This window comes from Penaeus japonicus, unplaced genomic scaffold, assembly GCF_977035675.1.
Source record: "Penaeus japonicus unplaced genomic scaffold, GWHDUDI00000001_assembly GWHDUDI00000010, whole genome shotgun sequence".
In the NCBI taxonomy this organism is placed as follows: domain Eukaryota; kingdom Metazoa; phylum Arthropoda; class Malacostraca; order Decapoda; family Penaeidae; genus Penaeus; species Penaeus japonicus.
In genome coordinates, this window is record NW_028234412.1 from 31889475 (window position 1) to 31916974 (window position 27500).

General features: G+C 37.9%; 3 protein-coding genes across 4 annotated transcripts in view; 1 reads left to right on the plus strand and 2 right to left on the minus strand.

Annotated features, from left to right (window-relative positions):
* LOC122264426 (monocyte to macrophage differentiation factor 2) overlaps positions 1-6718 on the plus strand; it is a 25018-nt gene extending 18300 nt beyond the window's left edge. Inside the window, exon 6 of the mRNA XM_043033309.2 lies at positions 1-6718. This exon is cut by the window's left edge and continues 721 nt beyond it. The gene's annotated coding sequence lies outside the window, so the exon portion shown is untranslated.
* Positions 4331-20119, minus strand: LOC122264427 (MFS-type transporter SLC18B1). 2 transcript variants are annotated; one of them, XM_043033310.2, is made up of 14 exons: positions 20062-20119; positions 17507-17737; positions 17003-17286; positions 15522-15617; positions 14188-14261; positions 13919-14066; positions 13549-13708; positions 13176-13339; positions 12596-12786; positions 11045-11140; positions 9510-9678; positions 9151-9330; positions 8659-8741; positions 4331-8100 (listed from the first exon to the last, which is right to left on the minus strand). In XM_043033310.2, the coding sequence occupies exons 1-14, from the start codon at positions 20072-20074 to the stop codon at positions 8052-8054; spliced, it is 1938 nt and encodes a 645-aa protein (XP_042889244.2). In that variant the 5' UTR covers positions 20075-20119; the 3' UTR covers positions 4331-8051. The 2 variants fall into 2 exon arrangements, with proteins under 2 accessions (XP_042889244.2, XP_042889245.2); XM_043033311.2 differs by having other exon boundaries at positions 20081-20104.
* A 5306-nt stretch (positions 20120-25425) lies between these two features.
* Positions 25426-27500, minus strand: part of LOC122264423 (uncharacterized) — an 8998-nt gene continuing 6923 nt past the window's right edge. The window contains exons 6-7 of the mRNA XM_043033295.2: positions 26779-26937; positions 25426-26214 (exon numbers count right to left, since the gene is read on the minus strand). Coding sequence (XP_042889229.2) covers positions 26071-26214; positions 26779-26937 — 303 coding nt within the window. The 3' untranslated portion in view covers positions 25426-26070. The remainder of the gene's footprint in view (positions 26215-26778; positions 26938-27500) is intronic.

A 27500-nucleotide genomic window follows, 5' to 3' on the forward strand; every position in this document is an offset into this window, starting at 1 on the left:
CAACTTTTTTAAGGAACTGCAACCTTTTGCAGTTGCATGTGAAATTTCACCTAATGTCAGTCATTGCTGTGTGCACACACACACACACACACACACACACACACACACACACACACACACACACACACACACACACACACACACACACACACACACACACACACACACACACACACACACACACACAGACACACATGCATATACACGCACATATACAGGCACACATACACGCACATATACACGCACATATATACACACATACATATACACACAAATACACAACACACACATACATACTTACTTACTTACATACATACATACATACATACATACATACATACATACATACATACACACATACATACATACACACATACACACATACACACACACATACACACATACACACACACACACACACACACACACACACACACACACACACACACACACACACACACACACACACACACACACACACACACACACACACACACACAACACACAACACACAAACAACACACAACACACAAACAACGCACAAAACATACAACACACACAATGTGTGTTGTTGTGTTATATAATTTTTTTTTCCACGTATACATATATACTATATATTAGGAAACAGCAAATCAATACAAGATTGATTACTTCTTAAGTTTTCCCTCAGTGAGAAAGAGGAGGAGAGTGAAGTGGAGACTGTTGAGAACCACTGCTTGTTATGTACTACTTTGGATAACTTCTGTGATGTATTTATAGAAGGGAACTTCACTATGAACCAGGAAACAGATGCTATATCTACCAATGGATGTTGCAGTGACATCAACATTTAAGGTGATTTTAGTGAGTAAAGAATGATATTACATGTCTCTTCTACTTTATTACAAGCTCTCTGATGTGCCACAAGCAAAAATTTAGTGGTGAGACAAAACCTCAAATCTCATGAGTGTAAAAGCATATTAGATAAGTGAATTAAACATTGACATTATAATTGAATGATGAAGATGTAAGATATCTAACAGTTATTACTTAATACATAATACTTATTTTTTTTTCTGTTTTGTGTTGACCAATCATACTCTTCCATCACAATGAGATGTCTTGAACCTTGCTTTTAATTTTAGCATTTACCTAACTGGGAGATTTTTGCCATGGTGAAACTTTCATTGCCATTTTGATAAGCATGCTAGATATGAAAGTTAAGAAGGTATGATTAAAAGATGAATTGAAAAAGACTATTTTTTACTATCTACTGTACAGTTATTCATGAAAATTATTTGATGCAGACATTAGATTTAAATGTTATGTCAGTATTAAAAGAGTTGGGAATTTGGTAAGTTCTTTGTGCCCATAAGTTTTTCTTAACCCATTCTTGCTGGTTGATGTGTTATTATGCCAGCGTAATATTTCGGTCTCCCCTTGTGACGTCCTTGATCTCTTCCTCAAAACTTATGTTTTACGTTGTTACATATGTGCATAATCATAGGAGACCCCTTTTTATAGACATATTTTTATTCACATGTGAAAATAATGTAAACAAATACAAAAACTTCCAATTATAACCCATTGAAGCAGGCATAGTGGCACAGCATGCCATCGCACCGGGAGAGCCCTCACACTTAGTCACTGTGCACATTTGTTATCTGGCTGGCGGGAGCAGCATTACTCAAATACAAGCCCCGGCATTAATGGGTTAAGGGGACCGAGACTTATCACCCCCCCTCCCCCTCCTGAGGTTTTTGCACATCTTTGATGTGTAGCACTATTCACAATTTGAGTAAAATGTTAAGACTGAAAAAAATACAGCATGAAGACTAGTGAAAGGTTAAGCAAGCTTAGACCATGTTTTCCTAAAATTATCTGTAGTTTCCTAAAAAGAAGAAATAATCATGAATATAAATGTTCATATTATTACTATTATTATTATTACTATTATATATATGTATATATATTTCTTTTCAATTCTGGCATAGGTCTCTGCATATTTTTATGGACTTCCCAGCAGTAACTTCAAACTTACATTCAAACTTGAAATCGGTTAATTTTCTATACTACTCACATAGAATAACATATGTGTGGGGACCTCTTTAGAAGCGTTGGAATTCAAATCCAGTCATAACTAAATTATCACCTCACATTCTAAATCCCCCCACCCCTCCTATGGGACAGTCCCCCTAAATGTCATGGAAGGGCTTAGGTAGGTCCACTTTTTATATTCCCAAAATTGCTTGGCTTTCCCTCATTTGTTGGCACGAATTGACAAACTTTTTGTTTTATTCTTTTGCCTTTCGAGAGTAGTGGGTTATGCATGGTTTTATGATCTATACAAGTTAAGTGGCTAACAGAGAAGTTACAGGGTAATGAGAGAGAATTTAGAGAGGCGATACAAAAATCCAAAATTGTATACCTTTTCTTATACCTCATGGAAATAGACATTTCCTTCATTGGGTAGCAGGCTGACTAGTGAAATAAATTCACCGAGTCCAAGTATTAGCGAGTGATATCTTAAACCTTGTATTTTTTCTCTTCCGTCATTATACGCTATCTAGTTATGGTTAAGTAATTGAGTCAGCATTTTAATGAATAATCCCTGAGGGCTGTGTTGCTTCTTTGTACAAATATTTATTTGTTTTGGTCATTGTTAATTTTTGACAAGACATGTATTTATATATTGTTATATTTATGTGTAATGTGGTCTCTTTCTCTTCTCTGTTTTGCTGTAATATATATTTTCTTTTTGAAAGTGATGTTATATGTACCATAACAGGAATTGTTTTTCTTCATTTTTAGCCTTTATTATCTTCGGAGAACTTAATTTTTTTTCTGAATTTATGTGGTCTTCGAATATGAAAACTTGCAGGAAAAATGTGTTCAGAAATGGCATGATAATTCCTTATATCATAATGCTCTTTGATAAAATTTTATAGACCAGTATTCCAGAAAGTTGTTTACATTGTGGGAGAAAAATATTGAGGGACACTGAAGTATTTTTAGTGTTTCTCAACTAGAAAACTGACTAATGTGATTTTCAAAGATTTGTTTATCTGTTATTGGTTGAATGCTTGTGTTGAAAAATGGAGGGAGGAAGACTTTGAGTGTATTTGTGGGTGTGTGGGTTTTTGAATTGGGGTGTGTATGTTATTGAGTGAGAGTGAGATTGCAAGTGGGTGGGTGTGTGTATATGAGAATTATAATAGATGAATTTATCCTATTGTTATGCTGTTCTAAAGACCCTATCTTATGTAAGCATGAATTTGAAAGTTTCCTGGAGTAATGATGTGAATTCAGGATAACAAAGTTGTAACAGAAAGACCTATAAATTGGCAGATACACAGAATGTAGACTAAGAAATTCATTATAAGATTTAAAAGGAGATTCAAAGCTAATCATGAAATGATCATATTTCTTATGTACTTAGCTTTGAAAGTTTGTAGCATATGGAATATATAAGTATAAGATTACTGAAAAATTGCTCTTGATGTTCTTAATGTTACAGTTTATAAATATGAGTGACAAGAGATTTATGAATCTTAATAGTATTGTGTTTAGGCTAATGTATGTATATATATTTTTTTCTTTTTCTTTTTCATAAACCGTGTTATGTATTGTATCAGGCCAAGCACATTTAATTATAGGAAAAAATATGATTATGGTGAATGATTTAATAACTTAAAAAAATCTAAATATTAAATGTACACAAAATCTAAAGGTATTTGTGTGTATGGAAGTGTTTTTCTGTGTCATTTGCTGGAAATGAAGATGTAGGTAAATGTATAGGTTAATGAACTATTCCTGCTTTCTTTTGGGTTATAATGATGAATATGAATTGGTATGAGAATGGATTGATTTGTTTATTGTAATATATGTACATTTCTTTTGCTGATTACTGTTATTTTTCCTTTCCTTTCAAATTTAAGAGATGTCAGAGTGTGATGTGTTTGTGGGTTTTGATTCCTTTTTGTTGATATTCAATTGGGCTTTTGTTGTGATCCACGCAAGTATTACAGGATTGGATATATTAGAGGATATGTGAGCGGGGAATTTATTACCCGAAAATTAATTGAATTTTCTTGGTTCTTGGGTGTGATTTCTCCCTATTGTGTGGTTATAAGTGATTGTACATTTCACACAATTGCAGGTGGAGTATGTGTTGATTTAATTGTACTGTAAGTATATTTGCAGTATTATGATATGAAGAAAATGTTTAGCGAAATTCCTCTTTGAGATTTTGAGGAATGTCAGTTTTAGGGGAATATCAGTATTCCATTTTATAAATTACCAAGAAAATGGCTCGTACCAGTGTCAAACCATATGGTAATATATATATGTATTTTATTTATTTATTTATTTTTTTCTTTATTACCATGAAGCATCAAATCTCCAGTTAATACTTACAAAGTGCTGTATGTTACAACCTGTGGCAGCCTAGAGTAAGGATGTAAGAATAGGTATAATTAGCTGATATTGTTCGCTATAATGAAAGCATGTAATAACTGTATCCACTCAAGACTTCTGTAGTATTCATACTCTATTTTATGATAAAAAGAAAAAAAAAGAGTTGTAAGGGAAATACAACTTAACCATAAGTAGAAACACAGTAGTTAGGTCTTCATGCTATAAAGGATTAAACATAGTTAATGTGAAATTATTTTTCTAGTCATTTCACTGCCACACAGCAAGAAAATATATTGTTATATTTGCTCCTATGACAAGTGAATGAGTTTACGGACCAGGTTTCATAGTAATAAGCAGTAGTTGTAGCTTCAGGTCATTGCCATCAAGATCATTGCCTGTGTAGGATTTCCACATTTCAGCATCTGTATTGTGCTACACATACATTTTTAGTCACTGCTTCCGAGTTTACGACCAAAAGAATGGAATTTTCTTTGATTGGAGGAAAGTTTTACACTGTACAAAAATATATATATATATATATTGAAACATTACGATTGTTAGTAAGTAATTAAGTGTTTAAAGATACAATTTTATACTGACATAGAAAATCATAAATATATATAAATAGGAGTAAAATATTGAGGATGACTTTAAAATTTGTATTTATATTGGTAGTTCTCTTATTAGTGGCTTTGTAATAATCGTTTGCATTCACTTGTCTAGCTTGTTCATGTAAAGAGATGTGCCAACAGAAAATGTTCATAAGTAACAGTTGCATTATTTGTCAAAAAAGTAAATGAGAAAAAATTAAATAAAAGAATCATTAATATAAGAATGAAACATTCTATTTAGCATTTTTAAGCTTTGGCCAGTTTTGAATGATGTTTTTGGTGTAATGTGATTTTTATTGCCAATACCATCTTCATGTCTTGGTGTCACTTATTTATTTTTTTTTCAGGTTTTCTCTTGTCAATTATATTAAACATTCTCAGACAATATAATAATGTGTATAAAGATGTATATACATTTATACATACACTGAAAGGCTGACAGTCCTTGTATTTTTTTTTTTTTTTTTTTTTTACCCAATCACTAAATTGGGTTTATCAGTATTGATGTAAAACCAGTAAGGAAAATCCATTTCCAGTAGAAAATTCAAGATAATGAAAGGATTATCACTCTGGTGCTGCATGTTTGTACTGCGTGTGGGCAGACTGTAACGGAGGAGGAGCTGAAGTGGACCAATAGCAAGGCTTTAATGTGTAGGTCTTGGGTGTGCCAATAAGTCTGTGCAGTTTATAGCAAAATAGTTGGAATTTGCTTCTCCAGAGTGCTAATGTGACAATGCTTTTATCAAATGAACAATGTGAATCTGAGACAAGTAGGTGTATTTATTTATTGTATATGGTTAATAGATTGCAGAGACAATTAGGTGGAAAAGTTGTGGTTATGTTGAGGGGAGGTAAAATTTCTCCACAACATTCCCACCCTGCACCAGCCAGGCTATGGCAGTGCCAAACAGATTGTCACACTTTATATATATCTGATTAGTAATGCATGCTTCCTCCTGTATTCTGTATGTTGTATACAATATTAGGTTCAGCGGTTTTGTGCTCGTCTAGGTTGCTGCTTGTAAACCTCTGTTCCTAGACAGTATTTACTAGTTTGAAAGTTATTTGTCTTCCTTTCTTGTGTGCCAAAATTCCTCTGGAGTTTTGTGATGTATAATTAGATATAGATGTGCAGGAAATATATATACTATATGCTATGAATGATGTTCATAGGCAAGTAGCATCCATGGTGTATTCATATAGATGTAAACGAGGAACTCTTTTAACAGCTTTGTAATGAATTGTTAGTTTTTGGTTGCATATGCTGTAGGCTTTTTACTGTCTTTGCAACTAAAAGATAAAATAAAATTTGGACTAGTAACTAATGGGCCAGACTTCCAGTTCTCAAAAGTAAAAAAAATGTGTATTCTTTGGATACTGAATTTGGCTCATTCTGGATGGCCTTTACATGTGAAAAGTGATCGGTGTTTGTGTGTTTTAATCCAAAGGAACTAAGGAAAGAATGTTACTATGCAGTTTTGTTATTTGCTTGCTATCATAATTGAAATACATTGTTGTAATTATGTTGTGGTAGTTGTATGTTCCAACATTCCTATTTGAATATGCAAATGTAAGCAAAGATGTAAAACATTAGGTCTTGAAATTGTCTTTTAATAGTTGGGACATTAATCTTATCAGTCACTCTCCTCTGTAATGATGCTAGTTTGGTGCATCTTATTTATTCTTCAGCACTGAATAAACCTGAAATCCTCTCGCTGTCTTTCTTTTCACAAACTTTCTTTTTTCTCCTTTATACAAAATGTTAGAAGGTACAGTCCCCTTGGAAGTACAGAGTATCCAGTGTAGCCTTTTAAAATGGCAAATACAGAAGAAGAAAAAACGAGCATAGGATAGACCCAAAGAATTGTGGTAAGACACCTGCAGGCCCACCTAAATAAATTTATGTAAATAGGTTGATTAATTTGTAGGATAACAAAGAATATGGGAGAGATCAATAGTTTAATGCAGGAGTCAGGTTAACTTATGTCACATTTTGGGACTCCTGCTAAGAAAAAAAGAAAAACATTTCAGTTCCTAAACTAACCTCTCTTACTGTTGGTGCTTTTTGAAATCTTGATATTTAACAAGTTTTCTCAAAAGTCAGCAATGGAGGAAATTCTACATTATATAAAATATATAACAGTAAACCACATGGACTGTACACAATTAAATAGCTCATGTGAATGATTCTTAGATGCTACTGTTGTGACACCCCTATCAAAAAAGGGAGAGCATTTCCTTAAAGAAAAAGAATCAATGAACAAAGATACAAAAAGTATACAATAACAAATAAATATGTGAAGTTGCATCATTTTCTGAAAGCTGGAAAAATATAAAGTCTTTTTCGTGTTGTGATTATACAGTGAAATTCTAGGATTTATATATATAGTATTTCATTCTGTAGCATATTTAAAAATATATATTTAGCTTTATGTAAAAAAAACAAGAATTTCATCATCTCATTGTCTGTTTTAACTGACCATACTATTCTTTAAAATGTCATATGAATAAACTACAAAGGGCTGGACATTTGAAGATCTAAAATAATACAGGACTGCCAAACTGAACCAACAATTAAAAATTACTTTGAAATCAGTATATTTTGTCGGAGCTTTGCAGTACTAAGGTCCACCCTTTATCATATGCATCAGGCTCATTCAAATTGGTTATGCGCAATAATGATATTGCTTCAAAAATTGAGTAATTGAAGTTTAAAAGACATGTGTAATACTTCAAGAAACTTAAATTATGAAATGTATTACTTTGAAAGGAATTTCTGGAAGATTGCAACAAAAGCCAATTTCAAATAATGTAATTCTGTCTTTCAAACAGGCAAAAAAGCTGATGTGGTCACTACTAAGCTATAAATAATCTAAATATATCTCAAAAATCTAATATTCTGTTGTGCATTGCCTGAAAGAGTTCACCGCAAAAACCATAAACTAGAGCATTTGGATTTTCAAACTTACACTGGATTTACATAACAGGTATTCTTAATAACGTTTTATATACACCTTTGTTCACTACGAACGATCTGCATTCATGTTATACAGACTCTATTGTAGCAATACGTCGAGACCTGCCTCGTCCATACCTGCGAAAACAAAATTGAGAATGAAACCGTTTCCCAGCTGATTGCGTCTATTTGAAAATTAAGAATAAACAGACTGGATCGGGCACAGGCAACGCTCAAGTTAGAAGGAAAAAAGAAGGTGCATATACTGATCCTGTAGTATGCCACAGGGATGTGATAAGGAAAGGTGAGAAATATAAAGGCTTCGTGTCCAACCGGCGATCTGTGGGGGTCCGTAAGGGCAGAATTTGGGGTCAAGTGAACCAAGTTCGAAATATCAAGGGGCTTATATAACTTAAAAATTAAATTTGATATTTTTAAATGTTGCCTTAGATTTAATATCACAAGCTTCAGGTAAGAGATGAAACTGGGAAGCTGCCTTTAGCTAATAAAATCGTCTTTCAAAAACCTTTAAAAAAATTAAAATCAAAAGCAAAAGGGGTGGTGAAGAGCTTGCGATATACTGATGTAGGAACCCATCGAAAGAAAGCATCCTTAAACATTCCGAAGTGTTAAAACAAAAAAATGACAATCGTTCTTGCCAGTGTTACCTTGCTGCCCTTTTTTTTTTTTTTTTACCTATTGGATGTCGATAATGGTGCTGAGCCACAGAATAGAGAATCCTCAAAATCTTCTCTATAACCAGGAATTTCAATGGTAATCTGAAATGACAAAATGAAGAAAATGATTTATATTTTTACAAATCCCATACCAAATTGTGCTTAACGTGCGCTAATTGCATTGCAGTTTTGTTTTAAATGGGAGTATTTCTTCTATACACTAATCATTTATTGCTAGTATTTATAAATCATAATGTAAACTTAGTACAATATAGCGACAATGATAAGATGTATAGATTCCAAGCTACTTTTAAGCCCAATTTTCTTAATGTTTCTAATACCATATTAGGGTCTTATCCAGAGTGTCCAAGAAGACGAGTTTGGACCCATCTATCTTTCAGGACGCTGACAAATGGGAACCAAAAAATCGAAAATCTAAATCGTTTTAGTATCCAAAAATCTACAATGTATGATAAGAATCCCTATATTATAACCCCTTTAAGTTACTCACAGCTTTGGTGGTGACAGGTTCCGAGGGGGATGTGGTGAAGATGGTGCCGATCCGGTTCGCCCCCGAAGTGATGACTCCCCCGCGACCAGACTCGCTCGGCTCGCTGTCGGTGTCGTAGTGGTGCAAGTAGGAAAGCCTACTCTTGCCGCAGAATAGTAGATGCAACATCGTCATCACCATCTGACAATTTGTGATGAATACGATAATGGATAAGATAAAGAAAAGAGTAAGAACTGGGTGTCAACACGGCAAAGCAACGAACGAGAAAAGATGCAAAGTGTCCCACAACCACACTAGCAATAGTATCAACCAGAAGACCATTTAAAATTAAAACTCCACACAACGCAGGCGATACTCACGATGAACCCATGCAGGAACACCACGATGACGGTGGACTTCCTGAAGCCAATGGTGTCGATCAGAACACCCGAGCCACCGCGCGAGATGAACCTTCCCGCCCCCGACAAGGAAGACCACAGCCCCGCCACACAGCCATGGGTGTCAGCCTCGTCCGGGAACCCTCCTCCCCTGAAACCATTGGGCAATTTGGGGAAACTTTACCGCTGGACCAGGGGCAATGAGATCCAGTCACACTATACAGTATGAAAACTACTTAATGCAATGACTAGGTGGATCGAGAACATAAGAACCCAAGTTCGTTGACTTTCATACCACGGATCTTTTTTTTAACGTATTTCGGGGACAGGGTAGCTCCTCTCTACCAGGGAAGAAAGGGAAGAGAGAGGGGCCGAGGGAAGAGAGGGAAGAGAGAGGGGCCGAGGAAGAAAGGGAAGAGAGAGGGGCCGAGGGAAGAAAGGGAAGAGAGAGGGGCCGAGGGAAGAAAGGGAAGAGAGAGGGGCCGAGGGAAGAAAGGGAAGAGAGAGGGGCCGAGGGAAGAAAGGGAAGAGAGGGGCCGAGGGAAGAAAGGGAAGAGAGAGGGGCCGAGGGAAGAGAAGGAAGAGAGAGGGGCCGAGGGAAGAGAAGGAAGAGAGAGGGGCCGAGGGAAGAAAGGGAAGAGAGAGGGGCCGAGGGAAGAAAGGGAAGAGAGAGGGGCCGAGGGAAGAAAGGGAAGAGAGAGAAGCCGAGGGAAGAGAGGGAAGAGAGAGGGGCCGAGGGAAGAAAGGGAAGAGAGAGGGGCCGAGGGAAGAAAGGGAAGAGAGGGGCCGAGGGAAGAAAGGGAAGAGAGAGGGGCCGAGGGAAGAGAGGGAAGAGAGAGGGGCCGAGGGAAGAAAGGGAAGAGAGAGAAGCCGAGGGAAGAGAGGGAAGAGAGAGGGGCCGAGGGAAGAAAGGGAAGAGAGAGGGGCCGAGGGAAGAAAGGGAAGAGAGAGGGGCCGAGGGAAGAAAGGGAAGAGAGAGGGGCCGAGGAAGAAAGGGAAGAGAGAGGGGCCGAGGGAAGAGAGGGAAGAGAGAGGGGCCGAGGGAAGAAAGGGAAGAGAGAGGGGCCGAGGGAAGAAAGGGAAGAGAGAGGGGCCGAGGGAAGAAAGGGAAGAGAGAGGGACCGAGGGAAGAAAGGGAAGAGAAAGGGAAATGAGAAATGAGAAAAATGAGAGAAAGGGAAGAGAGAGGGGCCGAGGGAAGAAAGGGAAGAGAGAGGCCGAGGGAAGAAAGGGAAGAGAGAGAAGCCGAGGGAAGAAAGGGAAGAGAGAGGGGCCGAGGGAAGAAAGGGAAGAGAGAGAAGCCGAGGGAAGAAAGGGAAGAGAGAGGGGCCGAGGGAAGAGAGAGGGGCCGAGGGAAGAAAGGGAAGAGAGAGGGGCCGAGGAAGAAAGGGAAGAGAGGGGCCGAGGGAAGAAAGGGAAGAGAGAGGGGCCGAGGGAAGAGAAGGGTAAAGCCGAGACATCCTAACTTTCTTCTTCAACATCCGCAGAGTAAAGTCCCCGCTGGGCAAAGTACTCACACGACCTCCTTCATGGCATCGACGACCCCCGCGACCTGCTGCCCGCCGATGCCGCAGCCGTTCAGCACGAGGGCAAGGATGACGATCGTTAGCGTGCTAGGAGGAGAGAGTTTGAATGTTAATAGATGATCCTTTTTTTTTTTTTTTTTTTTTTTTTAGTTTGTGTTGTGTGTTTGCGTAAGAAAATAAGGGAGAATTGTGATATTAAAGGGAAACATGTGTTCTTATCTTTTGGTGATCATTGTATGACAACTTTAAGACAGGATTATATTCAGGAACTATGGATTATACTAAGTAAAATAGGTGGTTATATTTTTCCCCCCAAATCACATTATCAAAACTAAAGACGGACTTTCAGAAATAAAGTAAAATCTATATAAACTAAAATCCAGTACAATCCGTCAATGGTCAATTAAGAGTACTAATCTAATATTTATCTAACACAGTCAAAATAAGTGGTTCCCAAACTAGGAGTCGCCCTTGCCCAGATGGGCGTGAGGGGAATTAAGTGGAGCGTGAAGTCAACTGTTCAAAAATCATTGTTTAATAATGATTATGAAATCTTTCTAAGAACAAGTATCTACATGCCTTGGTTTTAGGTATATACTGGAGTAAGTTTTACATTTCAGTGCCGAGAATTCGAATTATTATTTACGTGTCATGCTATCCTGTTTCATATTTAGTTTCTAAAATGTGTCCTATCTTCCTTTCAGTCATTTTACTGGTGTAAGTGTCACGAGAACTCGATATATCATGTGTGGGTAATGCCTCCATGTTTCACATTTAGGTAGTGTTTGGAAATGTGGAGGCCTTGGTTTGATTTGTTGACTGGAGTAAGTGGCTTTGCATTTCGTTACTGAGAACTCGAAATGTCATGTACGTGCCATGTCTCTTTATTTCTATAGCTGGTTTATGAAACTGTGCATATCATGGAATTAGTCTCATGGGTATTATCGAATATTATGAGCCATGTTTTTAAATTATTTAGTTCTTGGAATTGCAAGTCCATTTGGCTAATTTGCCATTTCTTAAAATTGTTTTTCGCTCCCTTTGAATAAAATGTTTATCTACTGAGTAAAATTGCCGCGTGCCTGTATTATTGGTTTCATTCGTTGTAACACAAACAAGAATCTTTTGTTTTCCTTTTAGAGTGCAGGTCTGCTTGAAGCAAAAAGGGGGCGTCATTTAACCAATGGTCTAAATGCTAATTTGATGTTAATGAATGGATTGAAGAACCAAACAAATATCAACATTGATACTAACATTGCACAAACACGGTTTTACACTCGCACAACTCAAACTATAAGACTTTCTCAATATATCATATAGGCAAACAATCATTTTTTCTACGACGGTTAGACTTGGATTTATAGCCACATTCAGATTAGGACAATATTCAACAGGAACATACAGACAATCGGGGATGTTCAACCAAGTCCAAAATCAAGTCTTCATAACAAACGAACCAAACACACACACACACACACACACACACACACACACACACAAAAAAAAAAAAAAAAAACTTTCTCTTTCTACCTACCTACCTACCTCTGTATGGGAACTCCGGGGAAAGGTCCCAGTAGGAAAAATGAGGTGAAGGCAAAGCAGGAGGCTATGAGGATAAACAGCTTGACGTTCTGGTAGCGGTCGCACGCCCAGCCCCAGATAGGAGACGCCAGGCTGTTAGCCCCATCCTTCAGGCCGAAGAGCAGACCCACGTAGAACGGACTCAGGTCGAACTGAAAACGTCGGAGATGTACAAGCTTCGCTACATACTGTGAGTCTATAATGGGGCTGTGCACAATGAGGGATGATTGTATGTAATACGCTTTCTTATATCATTGACAAATTTCTAGATACAGAATGTCTAGGTGAGCTAGCTGGAGCGGACTGACTTTCGCGGAGTTCGTGCCCATATGTCCCGTCTATTTCCTATTCATGGAAAAAAAAATCTGAACTATACCATCATTTTACAATAAGTTGATTTAATTTTTAATAAGCCAGTAACGCTCGATTTTCTAAACTAAATGAGTGACTAACCCCCGCCCGATTGCTAACGTTGCATGATAATGTAAATTCCAAGAATCCCAACAGCGCGTGCCTCATTGAATACCCTCCTTGCGCTCACCTTCCGAAGCACGAGGGGCTCCAGGGTGACCGAGAGGAATCCATTGCTCATCGTGGAGAAGATGAAGGTGAGGAACGAGACCCACACGCCCGGGATGGTGAACACTCTCCAGATCTGAACCTCGCTCTCTTTCTTGGCCTCGTCTTTCGTCGTCGCTGCTTCCTCTTTTCAAATTTGGAAGGTACGTTACTTGGTATGATAGGATAAGGCAAGAGTCAGTGATTTCAAGAGGTTTATAAGTGAGACGTCACAGTACTGAAAGCGACGCTTACCAAGAGCCAGAAGGCGTCGGTGGTTGAAACAGACGTTAATTAAGTCTCAAACCGGTGACGATATATACTACCAAGAAATGATCACTATTTCCACTACTCACTGGAGGTATGAGGAAGGAGGAAGGAGGCGAATATCGTCATGGCCATCTGCAGGCTGCCCATCACGATGAAGGGCATCTTGAACCCGCCCACTTCGTACAGCGCCCCTCCCACCACCGGCCCGAACATCTGGGCCAGGTTCATGGTGGTCCTGGTCAGAGCCTGGAGGGAAAGTTGCAGATTGTGAAGGAGGGAGGGAGGTCTCTTCCGGGCAGCATGAAACCAGGAGACGATTGCTTATGCATTCTAATACTATGCGGTGATATATTATATATATATATATATATATATATATATATATATATATATATATATATATATATATATATTACCTTCTACCGTTTAACCAAAAACTAAACAAGTCAGACTTACAAACATTTTGGCAACCGACTCGGGAAACTCCGCAGCAATAAAAGCAAAGGAGCTGGTCAGAATGCCGGAGTTAGCCGTGGCATGCACCGCTCTGATGAGCACGGCTATGAGCACGAAGGCAGTGCCTCCTGGAAAAAACTCCAGAAGACTGGACCGGAAAGAAAACAGTCGTTCAATGCCATATAATCTATTCATTTCTTATATATATTTAGATTTATAGCTAAAGGCGTTATATCGTAAACATACTTCTAAATGTACACGAGACTTACCCAGTCAGCATGCAACACCCTCCACTACAGAATAAGCCGGCTGTGAAGGCAAAGTGAACACCAATGGTCTTAAGCTGAGGGAAAAATCACGTTAATAGCCTTATAATTCCAATACAAAATATGCAACAAGTTTATTTGCTTGTTTATGTGTGTCTGTGTATAACCTTAATATCCTTGTTCTTCTGTCCAACTTAACAATTTAAGAATTTCTTAAGCATATTTGTATATATCTTCTCAAAAGACGTCATTACCTTAATAGGTTAAATATATGTCAATAGGTGTCTCTCAATAGGTTAAATGTATGTCAATACATATAATTCAGGAAATATTTGTAGAGCCAAGTTACTATTATGCTTGAATTACGCTCTTCCGCATTTTCACGATACTATATTTCATGACTGGCTTTCTATTAGAAGTTCAACAGCAACAATATCAGTTAGCATTCAAACATGAAAATTTTCAGCCATCGAGGGATTCTTAGCTGTCACGGCAAGCTAGTTAAATAAATAGCTAGAGTGGCTATTTCAAAGCGGTTTTATTGACAGAATGATTGTTTAAATATGGAAGCGTCGAGGTAATGAGTACTGTACACCAAAAGAAAACTTTTGAAGTTGTCAATAGCATTTTTTTTATTTTTGTATTATTATTTTTTGACATTTTAGTGGTCGTAAGAAAACCTAGATAGATGTAAAAGGAAAGATGAAGGTTACCCAATGCACGAACGTAAGTGATGGAGTCTGGGCTGCAATTCCTCTCGTGAAATTCAAGTGGCTTTCCGTAAAAGGTTGATATCATGGAAAGGGTTACATTTTGAGTGAGGTCTTGGAGTGCAAATGCTGTTACAGCAATTTATAGAGTGAGTTGCATTTTGCGAATCATCGCTCTTTCTCCTCAGATTTCACTAGATTATATGGCAAATTGGATATGCATTCAGTGCTTGCCTAAGTACAAAAAATGTCTGGTGTGTGTATGAATATATGTATGTATGTATGTATGTATGTATGTATGTATGTATGCATGTATGTATGTGTATGAATATATGTATGTATGTGTGTATGAATATATGTATGTGTGTATGTATGAATATATGTGTGTGTATGTATGAATATATGTATGTGTGTATGTATGTATGTATGTATGTATGTATGTGTATTATAATATATAACAAGCTAATCCACGATGAAAATAACGATCTATATATTTAAATAGCAAACTTACTACACCTAAAATTCTAACAGACATTCACAAAATACCAGCCCACACCAACATCAATCTTGTGATATTATACAAGCAAAATAATTGATAATAAAGAGAAAACAAAGAAAATGCCTCACGTTTTTTCCAACAACAGGCGTGATAAGAAAAGCGGTCAGACAGTTGGTCCCGATAATAAGGCCGTAGATGGTGGCTGAAGCTCCCTTCTCTTGGGCCTGCAATGAAGGGCAGGTTGGATTAGCTGATCAGTGATAAGGGCAGGTTGGATTAGCTGATCAGTGATAAGGGCAAGTTGATAATGTTGAAAATTATGATGATAATCATAGGGATTAATGTTAGAATTTATAATGATAATCTTTAAAATATTCAAAATAATAACAAAAATGATTAAGATAATGATAATGCTAAAATGATATTGATTATAAAATGGAGATAATGATGATCACAATGAGAATGATGATAATGATAATAACAAAGAACCAGTAGCAGAGTAAAAATGACTCGGTAGATACGACTTTTATACAACCAAATAAATCCTTGGAGTAAATAAATGAAATAGATATACGAATATAACACACTAATACCGGTCGACACCAGTCTCTTTAAAAATTAAATTTTCTCGAAAAATCTATATCAAAGCATGATATTCAGAATCGGCCGGGTTCCTTTTTTTGGGCCTAATCACACAAGAATTTACATAGTGGTTTTACAAAGGAACTCTGTTACTGATAAAATACCACAAGAAAAACAAATCCTGTGATCTATACCGTTTTGCTACACACATGTACGGGATTATAAAAGATAAATATGTATCAAACCAATTTCTGATAATAGCGTTTTGCAAACTAACTGGATATAATTGATAAAATCATTGCATTTTATGTTATCAATAACTTTAATAATATCTGTAATCGTATTAGCAACATTCGGGCAGTAATAACATCAAAGTGATATATCTACAACCTTTATTTTTATTAGATTTTGACGTTCGAATAATTTTCCTTTCCGAATGCGGAATCAAAACGCAATATTTATATCAAGTGTCCAGCCGACGCCACGTATGCAGACGTACACTATCGTCGGTGTTTCGTCCCAGCCTGAACTTATCCTAACCTCAACAACCTATACTAGATCTAAGGTAGTCTATTTCATCTAATCCTATCCTAGCCTAGCCTATCCTGACGCCATAAGGTGTGAACTAGGATGCGAAGGGATTCGGGGTTTGTTTCATCCAGCAATCTTTCCTGTATCCTTCGTTACGAGGGGGAGGGGGAGGGAGAGAGGGAGGGAGAGGGGGAGAGGGAGAGGGGGGAGGGAGAGGGAGAGGGAGAGGGGGAGGGAGAGGGAGAGGGAGAGGGAGAGGGAGAGGGAGAGAGGGAGAGAGGGAGAGAGGGAGAGGGGGAGAGAGGGAGAGGGGGAGTAGGGACGAGAGGGGAGTTAATATAAATATCAATAATCTAAAAGAAAAGAGAATGTTTCCACCACAATCAAACTGGGGTTCCGAGAACTCAAACGGCTCCTCGGCCCCGGTCCTTCCGACCCAACAACAGGCCCTCCCTCCCGCAGGCTCTTTCGGGAGTGACTGGGTTCCCGTACTCACGATCCTCGGGAAGAAGGGCGGAAATAGACACACGGCGAAGGAGGAGGTCAGAGTGCCCAAGCAGAGCACGAGGAGGATGAACCACTGTCTGCGGGAGTAAGTCGTAGAGTAGAGGCTTCCCTCCTGCTGCTCCTCGCCCTTCTCCTTCCGCCTCCCGAGCTTGATTTTCCTCTTCCCCATCTTCCAGGCGGACCTCCTCAGCCAGCCGCAGCACGGGTCGCCCTTCTCCATGGGCTCCGTCGTCTCGTTGTACACTTTGTCGCCGTCTGTCTCGTCTTCGTGGTCTATGTCGGAGAGAAAGGCGTTTATGATTGTGGGTGGGTGGGTGGCACTATACTCAACATGAAATTAAAATTCTAAAAGGAATATCTACAGCCTATAATAAACTAAACTCAAACAAGTATTTTTACGTTATCTCTGTAAGACCTCGCATGACAGCCCCTCTTCCAAAGACTAACAAATCCCCCAAACACGGGCTGCAGATAAGAACAACACGAGTCTTACTCTTGACGTTATTATTGGTGACATCAGTCATGGTGGAGTCAGCGTGCTGGCACTTCGTAAGAGCGACAGAAGTGCCATTCGAGGTAAGATCCGGAGTGTTGGTGTCGGCCTTGTCCGCAGAAGGCACGTCAATTGACGCTGGCCTTCCAGAGACGCCATGCTCCCCTTGGGTCACTGACGGTCCTGTGCTCAGTCTGCCTTCCATCTTGCACCGATCTGCGGTCATGACACCTGGGCGACAGAGGCGGCGACATTTAACAAAGTATGCGAGATCTTTGCCAAGAAAAGTTTGTGGGGAAAATGTTGGAAAAGAGGAGGACAGTCAGTTTGGAGAGCGAGAGACATGGGGAAGACTGGGAAAAAGCGAAGAGGGAAAAATAAAAATATGGAAAGGAACAGTCGGGAGGTAAATTTTCCGAATAACGCCGCGATACAAAATACCACAAAAGTGGTATCGATGGATTCCTTTCAACCTCTACTATTCATATAGTGGAAAAAATGCGCAATTCCACCTCTGGACCCCACAATCTGGGTCCCGATAGTAGGGGAGGGCATGAAGTAAATCAAGGAAATTGCGGGGTAAAATATAAATTTCGGCCACATTTCGTTTGCAAAATCTTAACCCAATACCTACCTAACTTTGCCTAGTTTTGAAGTTAGCCCTAACCCCCCCCCCCTTTCTTTAAGGCACTTCGTGCTACTTCGGTACATATTTCGTATGCAAAATCTTAACCCAATTACCTACCTCACTTTGCCTAGTTTTGAAGTCAGCCTTTGCCAGGAGGGAGCTACGCCCCCATGTGGACCTTCCCTATCCAGGGCACTTCGTGATACTTATGATACGTAATTAGTTCTGTAGATGAAAATGCCGCGACCACGGATAACCTTCACACTGCGCCATGATAACAGCAACTGAGTCTTCCTCAGGATAGGAAACTAGGACCGATAATGGCACGACTACTCAATAGAGGGCACTCTATAATTATACTGTATTGCGCCATCTATCGAGAGAACATAACAGCGCATGCAGGTAATTCATTGGATGTTTACAGTCCACAGCTTGTCGCTAGCCGTAAATACGTAACACAGCCATGTTTGAATTTCAGGGCGAGGATGGTGGTTTTCGGGGTATTTTGCACAAGGTATGTAGCACGAAGTGCCCTAAAAAGGGGAGGGGGGTGCGAAGCCCCCTTGGCTACGGGTTAATTCAAAACTAGGCAAAGTTAGGTAGGTAATTGGGTTAAGCTTTTGCATACGAAATATGTACCGAAGTAGCACGAAGTGCCTTAAAGAAAGGGTGGGGGGTGCGAAGCCCCCTTGGCTACGGCTTAATTCAAAACTAGGCAAAGTTAGGTAGGTAATTGGGTTAAGATTTTGCAAATATGCCCCGAAGTAGGAGGAGGTGGCACGAAGTGCCTTAAAAAAAAAGAGACCCAGATTGTGGGGTCCAGAGGTGGAATCGCGCATTATTTCTACTGTATATGAATAGTAGAGGTTGAGAGGAACCCATCGATACCACTTTTATGGTATTTCGTAACGCGGCGTTATTCGGAAAATTTACCCTAACGTTGCCTAATTTTGAAGTTAACCCTAACCAACCATGGACCCCCCCCCCCTATTCAGGACACTTCGTGCAACTTATGAAGAAGCCACCGCGACCACGAGCAATCCCCTCACTGCGCCAGGATGACAGCAACCGAGACTTCGATGCTGTATGAAGTACTATGCATGAGCGGCCTCTGTTGCTGTCAGTCGCTAGGTATAGGGCTAACTTCAAAACTAGGCAAAGTTAAGTAGGTAATTGGGTCCAGATTTTACATACGAAATATGACCCGAATTCATATTTTACCCCGCAATTTCCTTGATCTACTTCATGCCCTCCCCTACTATCGGGACACAGATTGTGGAGTACAGGAGTGGAATCGCAGGTAAAGTCGACTATATACTAATAGTTTATAGAATAGAAGTCCGCATCCAGCTGCTTCCGCGCTTACGCCATGCCAAACAGCGATTTTTGGCGGTAAGTTTCAATGTCCTGTTTTCGGGGTATTTTTTTTTTTTTTTTTACTAAAGCCTAACCTAATTCCACCTAGTTTCGAGGTTAGGTTTCTGTGATTGGCCTCTTAATACTTGTATTTCTTGGTTGTCTATAGATACTGAAATCCTAACACCGTTTTTTTTTCAGTTATGGCTCTTTTCCAAACCAGTATATATCAATTCAAACAAACACATCAGTCGATTGCTTATCAATGCTGGATGAAAATCGGTAGAGCTGCTGCGGTTTGATTTCACCGACATTGTCACTATACCAGAATTTCTGCTAAAGTGGCCCTTGAGAACCTCAATCACAGCTGGCATGAAGTCGCACTATGGAGAATCAACGGTCTTCAAGCCGGTGTCCGTTTCAAACCGGAATGACACAGCACCGCGACTTCGCAACAGCACTAACAGGAACAGCACCCACAGCCGAAGGGAAACCCGAAGCGCGCGCACACACTCGGAATCCAAAAGCTTTAAATTCACCCAATGCCAAACAAAATAGGCGATGCACTCACTGCAGATTGGCATACACACCCTTCGGTGGCCTCGGCCTGACTGCCTCCTTCCCGCCAATTTGCCGTTCAGTTGCCCGCCCCGCCACCCCCGCCGCCCCCGCCGCCGCCGAGGTCAACCACCTCGTTTGCGACACGACGCTAACCAGCCTGTTCTCAATCAGCGCCGCCCGTGGTGGGGGTGTACGCAGCATACTGGAAATATTTATGTTTCTATATGTCCATGTGTATCCTTATCTTTGCACAGACACATATATGCGCATACATACATAACTTATGCACACGCATATACTCACACAACTACACACACACACACACACACACACACACACACACACACACGTGCGCGCTGGTTCATAATTATTAGCAAATATATTTTTATTGGTTCAGAATAAAATTAGAGTTGCCTATGATCTAGTTGCGATTTTTTTTTAGAATATGATATTGCTTCCTATTAATCAAATATGAAAAGAATGTTATTCTTATCATAATCGCTATTTTTATTTTCAACACAACGTTAATAATGATGATTATGGCTGATTTGTATCATTATATTATCATTACTTTTATTCATGTCATTGTTATATCCTTATCATCACTGTTATTATTATTACCATTTTTATTATCATCTTTTATTATGACTGTATTTTTTATCACTTATTATCATAATGGTTGGTGTCATTAGCTTAATTATCACAATTTCCATTATATTGTTATCATTTTGACATCATTATTATCATTATTGTCATTGCTATTATCACCATCATTTTTACTGCTACTTCTATTTCCATTATTATTAATATCAATAAGGATCATCACTATTATCATCATTATCATAATTATCATTATTAGTATCACCATCATTGCCACTGTTACTATCTTTATAATTATTTGTATCATTATTGTAATCATCATCATCATAATTATTATCCCATGAAATGTAGACAGAAAAAAACATCCATGAAGGCACAGAGGAACATGGCAGCCGCTGAACATGGTCTGGTTCACCTTCCTCCTTCTGCCTGAACATCATGCACCGCCGGTATTTTAGCGCGGGAGGTCTGCATCTTGTTGCATGGCATTGCTCTCTGAAGCTGGTGCTCAATAGAGACCGTGAAGGGGCGACTCTCAAGGCTTTCTTTCCTGATGGCGCCAGGAGAGTGTGGTGCCATCTATGTTCGGAATTCTGAACTAAAACTTGTTTTGGTGCATATTAGGGTGTTTATGGTAATTATCATGATGTGTTCCATTATTAGTCACTAGGGAAAACTATTACTCTTGACGAATGTAAAAAACAGTCATTGAAAACAATCTTAAAAATAAAATACACACATACACATAGACACACACACACACACACACACACACACACACACACACACATATATATATATATATATATATATATATATATATATATATATATATATATATATATATATAAAGAGAGAGGGAGAGAGAGATAGGTAGATAGACAGAGAGAGAGAGAGCGAGAGAGAGAGAGAAAGAGAAAGAGAGAGAGAGAGTGAGAGAAAATTTTACCTGAACCAATGGGTTGTTATCATTTTCATCGGTATTATTTCTTTAATCTTTCTTATAATCAGTATGAATTTCAGTGTCATCATCTTCATCATCATTACTACTATCATTATTCTCATTATCATCATTATTGTTGTGGTTCTTGTTATTATCATTGTTAATGTTATTATTGCCATCATTATCATCATCATTATCACTTCATCTTTATCATTATGATTATCATTGTTGCTATGATTATTAGTAGTGTAATTATTGTAAGTATGATGATTATTAGTATCATTATCATTATCATTGTTATTCTTATCATTATTACTATCATCATCATCACATCATTATCATTGTTACTGTCATCCTCACCATCATCCTCTTTCTTCTTCTCCTCTTTTTCATCACCATCATCACATTATTAATATCATCGTCACATTATCATTATGTCATCATTACCATCATCGTCATCATTAACATCACCACCATCATATCATTAGGAAACACTTCATTTTTTAAAAATTCTAAGGAATGTTTTTAGAATTGATATACATTAGAAAGAAAAGATAATTATTTCGAAATAAACTTCTTTCGGAAAGTAATATAAAGTTAACAGTTATCCGAGTTTATGAACGGGAATTGCTAGCGCTTGAGGACGGGGCTTAAACAACTAAAGTAATTTCCATTTTGTTTACATAACGCTGATGAATCTTGAGACATCCTCCGTGGGTGTCTCAGAGGAAATGCTAATGAGCGAGAATCGAGGAGATTTTTTGATCTAGTCGGGATTGTAAAAGATTCGATTAGTTCATGCGTGAGGATTTTCGCCATCTTGGAAGCGTGGAAATACTTTTGAAAAGGTTTGTCAGGGATATGTCTTTTGGCTGAGAAGTGGAATGGTGTTGTTGGGACTGTGTTAGACTGGCGACTTCCGAATGATAAATTGTGAAATGTTTGAAATGTTAATATCAAAGAGGAGGCGAAAGTGTGATCTTGTTCTGAATGTCAGGTAAACCATTTTATTTCTGTCCTTTCAGATTGTTATTTGAGTTTTTTTTTCTAAGGTTATTGGACGAAACGAGTGTATGGGCGTCCAGAAATTTCCGCCCTTAAAACAGAAAATATGAGAGCAATACTTAACATCGTGCGTTGTTTGCAGACTTATATGTGAAAGATGTGATGACATGGAAAAACCGTTAGCATTTTAGTTGCTTGTCACACACACACGCACGGGCGGGCACATGTTATATTCTCTTTTTATGATTGACATGTAATGAAAATGCCCAATTGTCGTAATGCACGAGTTATAACATTTGTCTTTGAAACGGCTTCTTGTCCTGTAATCTGTTGATCCAATGGGGCAAGGGAGAGCAAAACCCGAGAGAGGCGTGGGTTATACACAATCTAGTAAGAGAGACAAGGGATATTAACATTTCATATTGATGCAGTTTACACGATCAAAATGATTTAGATTTTTTCTCGTCGATATTTAAATAGATATCATGGTTCTTGCTGTAAAATAGTCATGAATGAGATACAGGATTCATGAGAGGGATTGGAATCTATATTGTAGCATTCGTAAACACTTTCCTACCTGTCGTTGTCTGTAGGAATTCCTTGTTCTGATCTAAATGTGCCCGTATTGCGTGTAATACCCAGGCTTAACTAAATTCAGAGAGTTAATGGCTACTTTTCGCCGTCAGTAGCGGAGATAATGATGATAGCAGGAGGCAAATTATAGGTTTCATTTAATATATTTCATATGATACACACACACACATACACACGTGTCTGTGTAGATATAAACCGTATATATATATGTGATAGATGGAGATTTCAAATATAATTCACAAATGTGAATAAACAAATGCATGACAAGTTGGCTTCCGTGTGTGGTACAGCATATGGCGTCAGGAGTATCTGAACACACACACACACACACACACACACACACACACACACTCGACTGAGCATCCACGATTCTCGGCTTATTCATATATACATATATATATACATATATACATACAGATATATATACATATATTATATATGTATTTATGCATGCATATATAGATGTATATATATACATACATACATACATACATATATACACACATACATACATATATACACACATACACACACACACATATATAATATATATATATATATATATATATATATATATATATATATATATATATATATATATATATATATATATATATATATATATATATATATATATATACATATCCGCCAGGGTCCTCCAGATGCAAGCCGAGTACCGCGGGTGCCCAGTCATTGGCCCAAAAGAATCGGCAGTTCGAAGAAAGAACTGAAGTCGACCATAGAACCAGCTGCTCAAAAAAGAGATTGGATCGAGCAAGCGGTCGAACTGTCGCGGCCTCATCTGAGATTCCCAAACTACCCAAACAACTTTTGTCGGTCGCTCGTTTAATTATTTTTTATTTTATTATTATTATTATTATTATTATTTTCTTTAATTGCTCGTTCACGTTTGTCAGTTAGGAGGCAACACTCGCCTCTTCACTTTCACCTTCATTTTGTTTGTCTTAGATTGTTTTCTTCATTCAGATTATATCATTGGTGTTGTACATTATGAAAGGTCGGTCATAAAGGTAGAATATGGTTGTAACTGATTTACTATGAGGGAAAACCTGTTAGATCCCTTTGAACATTTATCCATCAAACTGGATTGTAAATATATAATCACTCACACACACACACACACACTCACACACACACATACACACACATACACACACATATATCTATATCTATATCATTATATGTGTATGTATATATGCACACACACATACACACACACACACACACACACACACACACATATATATATGTATATATATATATACATACATATATATATATATATATATATATATATATATATATGTGTATATATATATATATATATATATATGTATATATATATATATATATATATATTATATATGTATATATGTATATACACATATTTATATATACATTTACATATATATATATATATATATATATATATATATATATATATGTATATATGTATATTTATATATACAGGTGTATGTATATATGGATATACATGTACATATATTTATATATATACATATATATATACATATGTGTAAATAAATATATAAATATATATGAAATAGATCTGTATATATGTATTCATATACACAAATATATATATATATGTATACATAATCCTAAACACACACACACAAACACACATATATGTGTGTGTGTGTGTGTGTGCATGCGTATACACCTACTCATGTATATACATATGCGAACATATGAGTATGTCTATACTGCTGTAATTTCCCTACTCGAATTAATGAAATGTTCAATAGCGATGAAGTCAGTGCAATTACCAGCACTTATCCTGCTTCAGCCAGGATGATTGCCGACTGTGTGTCAAAAAGCGATTGCATAACGGACTTGCAACAATAGTCCTGAAAGCATATAACATTGTATATGCTGAGTAGAGATGGTTTGTCACTCTCCTGCAACTGCATCGGTATTGCAAAGGGAAAAAACCAAACATGTGTGGTTACATTTGATATTCCATTCGTCTTTATGAATTATAATATACCATCTAAACAGATATTTGCAACTTGGTAATTTTGTTGCAGTTTCTTAAATGCAGGATGAAAATAGTACTTTATGGCACATTGAATCTTGTGACACGTTTAAAATTATAAAATCCATTTCTGTTTTTCTCACCACATATATATATATATATATATATATATATATATATATATATATATATATATATATATATATATATGCCTTGTGTGTGTCTGTGTGAATATCGGTTTTGTTTTGATTATGCAATGAAAAAGTGATTTGGTTATCCTAGTTCCTCTTGATACTTGCAATTAATGAATATCAAAATGAAACACTTAGCATCGATCATCCGCAGTTAATGACTAACCGAGTTCTTTATTTCAGTTGAATTGTCCATATACATAATTATTAAGATAATCAAACGAAACAATGAAACGATAATAAAAATGGAAATGAAACAAAACCGAAACAAAAAAATAAATAAGAGTAAACATTAATGCATATGTAAATGCTGATCAATTCGTCAATGACATATCTCATTATATGATTACATGTCAATCGAATCACGAGTCAAGATCAGTATGAAAAGACCAATAAACCTACATAGAAGGTTTTAACAATTATAGATAAGTAGAGATAAATGTACAAATGGTACAAAAAAAAAAAAATCGTAGGAAATTATATATATGTGTATATATCTACCTCTATAGCTATAACTTTATCTATGTATATGTATATGCATACAAACATATATACGTATATATATTTATATATATGTATATATATATATATATATATATATATATATATATATATATATATATATATATATATACATATATGCATATATATATGAAGAATGAACCTAGCCTAAACAATCTTAACCTCCCCGGATGGAATGAGAATATGGAGGTTGTATTTGTCGAAGACGGTGGTCAGACCTCTTGCCTTGCCGATCGCCTTGAGTTCGTCCCATTCCTCCTTGCTGGCGAGGGGCACTGCCATCACGATCATCTGTTGGGGGGCAGAAGGGAAACGGGTGAGGTCCTTGCGTCGGTCTGGAGGCCGCTTTGGGTCCGTTCGTTTTGTTACAGAAGGATGGAAGGGCAGGAGCCGTTGTGTGATTTCGGCTGCTTGGCGGACATGCTTGTGGGTACTCTTCAGGCTTTCTCTCTCTTTCTCTCTCTCTCTTTCTCTCTCTCTCTTTCTTTCTCTGTCTTTCTCTCTCTCTTTCTCCCTCTCTCTCTCTCTCTCTCTCTCTCTCTCTCTCTCTCTCTCTCTCTCTCTCTCTCTCTCTCTCTCTCTCTCTCTCTCTCTCTCTCTCTCTCTCTCTCTCTCTCCCTCCCTCTCTCTCGACATATCAAAATACACGTCACACAATAAAAAAAAACAAAAACATACTTATCAAAAAGATATGACATCCCCATGAACCCAACGCACCAGCTACCCAACAGCCACACCACCATCAACCAACCAACCCACATCACACACTCGTCTCCACTTCTCCTTCAACCCCCCCCCCCACGTCCCCCCCCACCCCTTACCCCCCCCCCACCCATACAGACGCCGCTAACTCACCCTGATCCTGATGGAGCGCGGGATTGACGAGAGGATATCCATCTCGCCGCCGTGGGTGGAGATGGTCAGAAGGTCGATCTCGGTCGTGCCAAGGGCCGCCGCAGCCAGTGCCGCCGTGTTGAAGCATTGCACTGGCACCGTCTTGCCCAGCTCGCGGTCCTTGGGAATGGGGGGGGAGGGGGGGAGGGGGGATTAGATTCTGCATTTGAGAGGAAATGGGATTGATTTTTTTTTTTTTTTTTGTCGATTATTTAGATAGTTCTATCTTATGGGATGGGTAACAACTTAGGATGACGTGTAGTAGGATTCTGTGTGGTCGATAGGATTGATCAATCCTAAGGGGTGTTTTTAAGAGGGAACGCGTGTTTTTTTTCTTTCTTTCTTTTTCTTTTTTTTACGAGGATATATTCTTTATGGATGTGTCTGTCCTATATCTCTCGTTCTTATAAGGGCTTATACTGTTGTCTTGCTTGGCAAATGAAGAATTATTTGTATAAGTACAGTAGAATTTTGCTATTGACCAGGGAATATCTAAAATAGATGGTGGTTAAATCGACCCCCGTAGGATGTATGAATATTAAAAGGATGGAATATCGTATATTTTTCACATCTAGGTATCGCCTTTGTCTACCAAAATTCTGGAAGAATGAGGTAGGTCGAGGTAAGAAATTACGACGGACAAAGATCCACAAACGAATCATTTTTATCATTGGAATAAACAA